We start from the raw sequence: 8,706 nt of genomic DNA, 5'->3' as shown, positions 1-8,706 counted from the left end.
CTGCATTCTTCCGAAATGTCACCCAGAACGACAGATATTCATCCAACACCTGGAAACTTAGGCGTCCCAGATTTGTTTGGCATGGGGACAAACTCTTTGCACCTCTAAAGGCTTAACAACTAGTGGCTGCCCACCCAATCCTTTTTACACCTCCTGCCTTGAGACCCCTGCCTTGGGCTGCCACCCTCAACAAAGTTGTCAAGTCTGAGCTCTCCTATCTCCCTTTTGTGGGCAAATGGCATGATAGGCCAACCACCTGACTGCACACATCATGCACGTCACCATGAGTACTTAACAAAGTGTGCAGATAACCTGATATGGTTGTAATGTTATTTTACGCGTGTGCATGTTCCAGAGAGAGGAGCTTTGTCCAAGTCGACAAGAGACCAATGTTATATATGTGATGACGTAGTGAACCCACACACGCACACCCTGTTGGAGAACACTGAATGAGCTACCACGCTGCCCCCAAGAGGAGCGGCAAACTCGATGTCAAGAGGGAACCGATTTTGATCCTACTGAAGGGGTATTGAAACACACAAATGGACATGCACATGGAGCGCACACACACACAGAGGGGAGAGAGAGAGAGAGAGAGAGAGAGAGGCGGGACGGGAGCGGGGGGATGCATGCATGCATGCACCTATGCTTGTGTGCATACCTATATGAGTACCTATCCTGACTCATGAATTGGTCTGGTCAGATAACAATTACAGATGTCGGTACTTGTGAGTGTGCACTTGTGTGTACATGTAGGGCATGCACAAGTGCAAATGTACGTCACATGACCACATTGCACCCCCCTAGGTGGCTTATGGACCCATCTCATAGCTTGAGCTCCTGCACAGATACAATACACGGCACATCTCTGAGCATGTCAAAGGAGTTGCTCTGCGCATGGCTACAGATGTGTGTGCATGTGAACTCCAACAGTATGCATACTCATTTGTCCCCTTAAAACAAAATTTCCAAAGCACTCTGTAATCAGTCTTCAATCCAATAGAGCAGAGCAGTCAGGAGGTCAACCAGCCTGAGATTTTTAAGCAAACAGTATTACACCACTGCAGGAGGTAATAGTTACTTGTTCATGTGATGGCTAAAAGCTTGCCCAAATTCACAACTCTCTACCCCAAAGGTCATCTTCATCAACACCTCCATCATCACAAGAACTAGGTTCCCCGTAGGTCCCAGGTGTGCGGGAATTTCCACTTTCTATTTCCTTTCAATGTTACAGTTACATGTGGAAAGCTTTTCTCTTTGAACTGTTTAACTCCTGAAATTTTCTCTCAGAACCGTTCAGTTGCTGGCTTAAGTAATGGTAGTGGTTCTTCCCATTCATCCTCCTCAATCCAGTCACCATAGATAGTAGAGATTTCATCTGCTGGACCCCTCCACTTTGGCATTGGTTTTATGACTTGCTTATGAGTTGGCATAGATGCCAAAAGATGTCTTGACGTAGTTGCTAGGTTGTGTCCATCTGTGCTGTGCAGAGAGGAGCTATTGTCTGGGAAAGTTCTAAAAGATGCTCGCCCACCTTGCTTGGCATCACCACGACCATTGCCAGAAGTTGCTCCATTATCAGAATCAACATGAATTCCACCATATGTCTGCAACTCTGCAAAGCGCAGGACAAGTGAAGATAGAAAAGTAGTATAAGATGGTGCAGGTAACGTACTCTTGAGGCTTGAAAAGAAACAGGCCAACTTCAAGAATGCCACACATACACTTCGAGGACTCCAACTTCTACTTCAAAAACTCTCCACCAACAATTAAAACCACAGAGGCAAGTCGTCATATTATACTTTACCTGAAAGACCGTGAGCAAAATGGCATTTCAGTCCAAATGGGCAGTGACCTGTCGTCTCCCATTTATTACACATCCGAGTCTTCCAATTGGGTGGCCTGTCACCTGTATTAATGCCACCGCCACCTGATCCGCTTGGGCTGCCAGTAGGTCCCAGACTAATAGCGTTGCTCTCTCTCGCCCTCGCTTGATCATCATGCAAGAAATTACATCTGTCCCCGTACGGACACCCTTCTTCACTATTATACTTCTTGCAAAGTCGGGTTTTGTGAAACCGTTGGGAATCTGAGTTTCCTGAAACCGTAGTCAACAAAATAGGTTGGCCAGAGCTTTCCCTGTTGCGCGAACCACGTTCTGCGTCTTGAACTGCCACAACGTCTTCCCAGCCAGGAGGCGGCTTCCTCAATTCTTCCATGCCATGCGCAAAATTACAATTAGAGTTAAAAGGGCATGTGCCTGCCCTGAATTTAGTGCACAATTTGGTCTTGAAGAATATGCTGCCTGTACCTCTTCCTCTCGCTGTAAACGGGGATCCTGGAGCGCCTGACGAGCTTGGAGTTTGGGGCCTTGTATCAAGAGCAAATTCCCCTGAAAAAATGTTCGCTTTCCTCGTCTCTTCCTGAACCGAAAGTACAACGCCACCGTAACCTGACTTAATTATTGTGGCTAGAGGAGCTGACCTCCCAGTTTCAGAATCAGGACACGCCAAACCAGAAAACGCAACATTGTCTGATGTCCCTCTAAAGCCACCATCCCCATGGACATGCGCTGAAAATTCTGCTGGTACATGCCTCATTCGTTTGTGCGGAGGCTCAGTCTCAGAAAAGGGGACACGATCCCGCCTGCCAAAAGATCTATGACCCTCGCCCCTCTCCCATGTTCCTACCTCAACTGTTCTGGAGCGATTGGGATCATCCCCAGGCCAATGATTCTGATCCGAGGTTCCTCCATCCCAAAATCCAACCCCATCAACGCCCGACCCGAGGACAGCCATTCCTAGTTCTGCAGCCGCTGTAGTGTCCATGGATCTCCCGTCGATCAGCCACCCCAATTTCGCAACTTCACAGGTCAAGGCTTGAAGCTCACGCAACTCGCCCAATATCTATCTATCCATCATCGATCATCATTATAATCTAGGCTCTATATTATATTAGAGTCTATATATTAAAGTGGTTGTGATGATGACATGTGAAGAGCTAAAATCAGTTTACCTTCACACACACACACACACACACATGCACACACGAGTGACGAAACCACTAGAGAATAAGTCCTCCCACCAACTCGGAAAACGCTTCTAAGACATGCTGAGAAATGTCACCTTTCCCACTTCTAAGACATGTGGAGAAATGTCCAAAGGATGCATAAGTATCTAGAGGAGCAAAATAGGACATGCGAAGGTTTCTATCATGCTAGATGGTCCAGTTTGCAGTAGCCGAACAAGTCCACAAGGGTTGTAGAATTGTTTCTTTGGGACAAGAGCAACGCAAACAATGCGTAGGTGCAACGCGGCGTCGAGCTACTGTGGTCCCCACTGGAAAAACCCCCAGCAGGCATCGCCACGTGAAGACCTTCTACTTTAGAGGAAGCACATTCTTCCATACGATACACAAGCATCTTTTCCACCAATAAATCAAATACCACCTATCCGGTCTGCCCTAGTGTTGTGAGTGTGAAACGTAAATCCTTTATCATATGGTTTTGACAAAACCCAAATATCAGAAGCATGTATGCAAAAAGCATAGCAGCCCAAGAGGTGCGTCCAATGGTGAGCATCCCAAATTGATGTGTTGTCTTGTCTTTGAAATTTGGAGCATTATTAAAATCACCACGAAGCAAAGCATTTCCACACCATGAATAAGTTGCAATCTCTGACCCTATAGACCTACTCTGAGGGTAGAATTCTATGGGGCATAAACAGATGCAAATTCATATACTTCTTCATGAAGCAGGCATTGTATTACTAACCATCTGCCACTGGGATGATTGAAAGCAAGACAGGGATTGAGATCCCGTTTGCACATGAGCAAGGTGCCAGAATATCCATCACAAACATAATAAAATATATCATAACCTGCAAAATGTCCATGTTCTCCAACAATCATGTGTTGATTATGCTCTTGCACAAACTATATGTGGCTGTGTTTAATAAAGATAATGCCAAAAAAGCCTCCATTTTTGTACTTTGCACAAAGCGTTCTAGTTCATGATGGAACCTTGTAAGTTTTAAACTCTGTTCCATGGGAGTGGTTGCAATCTTGCAATCTGCCATTTGAAACTTCTTCTGGAGACTATTTAAATCTCTCCAAAACTCAATACCAAGACAATAGTGCATAAGTCCAAGATCTTTCTTGTCAAATTCTGCCATGGCAAACCTGATTCTCTTTTCCTGGTACAACATAACCTGCTGGTTGTTGCATATAGACTTCCTTGTCTAGGTAACCATTGAGAAAAGCATTCTTGTCATCTAGCTGGTACACATTCCATTTGCTGAGTGTCGCTAGTGATATCAAGAACCGAGCATTAGTCTCATCATAGTCTTGACCATATTTTTGTGCAAATCCTTTTGCAACTAGTCTGGCTTTGTATCTTTTAATGCTTCCATTTGGATTTTACTTCTTTTTGTAAACCCATTTGTTTTCTATGGCCTTCTTTCCTGGTGGAAGGTTGCATAATTCCCAAGTGTTGTTCTTGTACAAAGCTTCCATATCTTCATTCATAGCAGTTTGCCATTCTAGCTTGTCAACTGCTCATCAATTGCATCTTTGAAGTACACTGGCTCTTCTATGGCCATGATGGTAGGCATAAGAGCATAATTGGTGGTTTCAACCTGAATTGCTTTGCCTTTTTGAGCATATGTCAATCTGGCTGGTGATCTGCTTTCCCTAATAGACCGTCTGAGTTGTTGTTGCTCTTCTCGAGGTTTCTCTGGCAATTCTTGCTCTTCTTTATTAACCTTTCCTATAGGTGACTAAGTAATCGGTGTGTCCATATCCTATGAATTTAATGTTTTCCATTTTGATTCAAAGATTACATATCTAGAGATGATGACCTTTCTGTTGATGGGATCATATAACTTGTATGCTTTGATTTCTTCACTGTAGCCAACCATGATGCATTTACGTGACTTTGCATCTAATTTTATGCAATGATCATCATGTATGTGGGCATATGCTATGCAACCAAATCTGAAAAGATGACTAATGTGTGGCTTGGGTCCAGTGAATGCTTCATAAGGTGTCATACCCTGAATCAGTTTGGTCGGAAGCTGATTGAGCAAGTAGTTTGCAGTGGTAATTGCTTCTCTCAATACTGATTCGAAAGACGCTTCTCACTGAGCATTGCTCTAGCACTGTCTGCTAAAGTACCATTCTTCCTTTCAGCTCTTGCATTCTGCTGAGGAGTATCACAAGTGAATTCTCTTTTAATGCCATTACTTTTGCAAAATTTCATGAATGCTGAAGACATGTATTCACCTCCTCTATCTGATCTCATGACTTTGATCTTTCTGCTAGTCTGGTTTTCTATCATGGCTTTGAATTCTTGAAAGCTGGAAAAGACTTTAGATTTCTCTTTCAGAATGTAGACCCAACAATATCTACTATAGTCGCCGATGAAAGTCAAGTAGTAAAGTGAACCATTGATATTGCAAGTCTAGGCATAACCCCATACATCTTTATGAATTAAATTAAGAATACCTCATGCTTGAGAGGTGCTCCTACCAAAATTGGCTCGCTTTTTTTTACCAAAGCAACATGCTTTGCAAACTTTTCCAAGAAACTTTAGTCTTAGGAATTCCAATTGCCATATTCTAATTGCTGAGCTGTATTAAGCTTTTGAAATTGACATGTCCATATCTCTTGTGCCATATTGCAGAAAGTGGCATATGTTGCGGTTGAGATGACATGGCATGCAAATCTGGTACTGAAGCTAGCATTCTGAACAAGCGTCCTTCGTTGACTGCTTTTCCTACTAGTGGATAGCTAATATCCTTTGGATTTGTCTCTGATAGTGTATTCATTCTCCATTAAAGATGACTCGATAGTTGTGTTTCGTCATTTGCCCAACTAACAAGAGGTTTTTGGTGAGCTTCGGAACATAGAATACATCTTTCACCAATCATTTTCATACTAGTGAAATTGTTCATATGGACAATGCCTTTCCCTTAAACTGGATTCAGTGTGTTATCTGTAGTGTAGATAACATTCTTCTATCCTTCTAACGGTTTCATCAATGTGAACCATTCTTGATGTTTTATCATGTGGGATGATGAACTTCTATCGATGTACCAAGGATCCTGATCTACTTGAACAACTTGATAACTGCATTCCCCTTTTGAATTGCAATCTATTTCAAGATACATTGTTTCAGTTTTATGCATATCCTCGCTTGCAAGAAACATATTCTTAGGTTCATTGACCTAATGACTGTGACTTGAATGTCCACTGTGATGATTTCCTCTTCCTCAAAATTCCCTCGATTGCTGCTAGATTGACCGCCTTGGTAGTACAGCTTCTTTCAAATATCTCTTTCAAAACTTATGACAATAGTTGCATTGAATGCTTGACATGTCGGTGGATGAATTCCCTCTTCCTTGGAATTTTCCTCTGTTCGAATGATTTCCTAGTGGATGTTGATGCTGATTTTACTGATGACTTTGTTTTGTTGATGATGACCACTTTGCTGAAAGGATCTACCTCTGCCTCTGCTTCTATTAAAAGCTGTGAATGCTTGATCATTGTTGGAATGACCTTTGTGTGCATGAATGGCTTACATCTTGAGTTCCTTACTAACACTGACTGTAGCTCTTCCAATGTTGGAATTTGTCATTGAATGGCAATACTCTGTACTAGATTCTCATATCCCTCTCCTAGTCCATTCAGGATGACTTGAACCATTTCTACAGGATTCATATGCGGTTGTAATATTTGATCTTGAGTACGTCATGACCGGTTTCACTACTATTGCAAAAAATCTGGTTGATTTGGTTTCTCAATGTGAGAATCCTGGAAGTGCTCTTAGACTCATAGAGATCTGCAAACATATCCCATGCTTCTTTTGATGTCTTGACTATGTTGAGCTGTCCTAGCATGACATCTTGCACATTCTGCTTGATCAAATGATACGCATATTTTTATTTCTTGTCCCATTCATCCTATGCTCATGCATGGCAAGATCTACTACAGGTGCAGACACTGGTGGTGCAGCTATAGATCCCACTACTGGTGCTGCAACAATAGTGGGAGTGGAGCTACTGCTGGCTCGATCGTCCAATGGTCTAGTTGTAGACCCATGGACATGCATCCATTGTCTTGAAGTACAGTAATGGTCTCCATTTGGTATTTCCATGTGCCGTAATTGGAGTTGTCTAGCTTAGCAGATGCCTTCAAATTGAGGTTACTAGTCGTAAACATGGTGCAAGAAATGTACTCAAAGTGCCTATGAAATCTCTGTCCGAATCAACTGCAATACATTGATTGTATCAAGTGCAATCTGAACTGTCGGTGAAGATAGAACTACAATATATAATCCAATCTGTTACAAGTCTTTTTGCAAATGATGCTAGGAATAGCCAAGAGGATTTACAAGGCTTAAATTATGTGCACAATGCCAGAAAATAGCCAAATAGTATTTACAATGTTGGCATGTGTGTGTAAAATCAAATCATGTGGCATCCACCCTCTGATCAATCAATCAAAGCGTCTAAACACTTTAAATTATGCTCATTGAACTATGGAACATAGGGTTTCAAGAAATGTAATGATGTGAAGCCACATGTGAGCAAAGGGACTAACTTTGAGTAGGAACTATTTAGGAAATTTTGGGGATGGCTTCGATTGGCTTTTGTGGATTATCTCTTGTAAGGATGATCTAATCTACTCTGATCTAGATCTAGACCAACTGTTGGCTAATGAAAAAATAGCAAATAATTCATTTTCTTTATTTGTTTTAGGTGCTGGGTCAAATGCATCGATGTAGAGGTTGATATCAGTGTGTACAAGAAGTGCATTTGTCTCCCAAGCTCAAAAGTGTGTGAAACCTGCATTGAAATGTGCACGTGATGTAATGAGCGTAGAGCACAAAAAATCGAGTGTTTTTTCTTTTTGGAGCGCCCTCGAATTCTCCCTGGATCAAGAGATATGGCTTGATCTAGGTGGAGAGGCAAAAAGGGTGCAAATGCACAGTATGATGTGGTAGGGTGAGTCACATGCAAAATGTGGTAGGGTAAGTCATATGCAGAATGTGTGCTTTTCCAAGGTGTATGCCAGTGGAGCCCTGCGATAATGTGGCAGCTAGGTGCACATGCAGTGCCTGTGTGTGGCTGTCAAGGGGTACTTGTGTTTGTCAGGGGATTGCCACATGGTAGTGCTGAGGTGGCACTACTAAGGTGGCAGATGCTGAAGTGGCAAGTGATGTGGATAGGGTGATGTGGTGTGGATGATGTGGTAACTGATTGTATAGGGTGATGTGGCATCAGTGCTGACATGTCACAGATGATATGACTACCTATGTGGCACTACTGAGCCACAAATGACATGTCAAATAAGGCAACCTGTTGACATGGCACTTAGGCGGTTCTACTGACATGGCACAAGATATGGTGATGACATGTCACTGCGGTTCTGACTAATGACATGTCACCACAATTGTGGTGGCCACGTGTCCGAATGTGAGGTGATAAGACTTGTTGGAATCTTTGAGATTCGATTTCGGTACTACTGTGCAGATTTTCATCGTGTTGGACCGACCTTGTCATGGAGATCTGGGAGTCCATCATTATAGAGGTCATGGTAGGGAGGTTTTTTGGACGGGCTCATTGGTGTGAAGCTCGATAGAAGCAAGGGGCGCTATGTGATGGTCACTATAGATTGGAGAGGCGGTCAGCTGTGTCGCCTTTGTTG

At 42.9% G+C, this 8,706-nt stretch overlaps 1 protein-coding gene across 2 annotated transcripts; it reads right to left on the bottom strand.

Moving 5' to 3' along the window:
• Positions 1-537: 537 nt before the first annotated feature.
• LOC147903237 (zinc finger CCCH domain-containing protein 56-like) lies at positions 538-2,896 on the bottom strand. 2 transcript variants are annotated; one of them, XM_087373005.1, is made up of 3 exons: positions 2,312-2,896; positions 1,808-2,212; positions 538-1,615 (listed from the first exon to the last, which is right to left on the bottom strand). In XM_087373005.1, exons 1-3 carry the CDS (start codon positions 2,826-2,828, stop codon positions 1,287-1,289), a joined length of 1,251 nt encoding a protein of 416 aa, XP_087229131.1. In that variant the 5' UTR covers positions 2,829-2,896; the 3' UTR covers positions 538-1,286. The 2 variants fall into 2 exon arrangements, with proteins under 2 accessions (XP_087229131.1, XP_087229130.1); XM_087373004.1 differs by having other exon boundaries at positions 539-1,615; positions 1,808-2,896.
• Between the last annotated feature and the right edge of the window lie 5,810 nt (positions 2,897-8,706).

This window comes from Dipteris shenzhenensis, chromosome 3 (assembly GCF_047967505.1).
Source record: "Dipteris shenzhenensis isolate YYH24624 ecotype China chromosome 3, Dip_SZ_1.0, whole genome shotgun sequence".
NCBI lineage: Eukaryota > Viridiplantae > Streptophyta > Polypodiopsida > Gleicheniales > Dipteridaceae > Dipteris > Dipteris shenzhenensis.
Note: the sequence above shows the minus strand (reverse complement) of the source record. Positions and strands in the feature narration are given on the sequence as shown.

What these genes read in the sequence shown, in the direction of transcription:
- LOC147903237 (XM_087373004.1), bottom strand. Translation starts at nt 2,828, where the DNA reads ATGGACACTACAGCGGCTGCAGAACTAGGAATGGCTGTCCTCGGGTCG. An exon ending in TTTTGCTCACGGTCTTTCAG is followed by an intron (nt 1,616 to 1,807) that starts GTAAAGTATAAT and finishes TGCGCTTTGCAG; the next exon opens with AGTTGCAGACATATGGTGGA.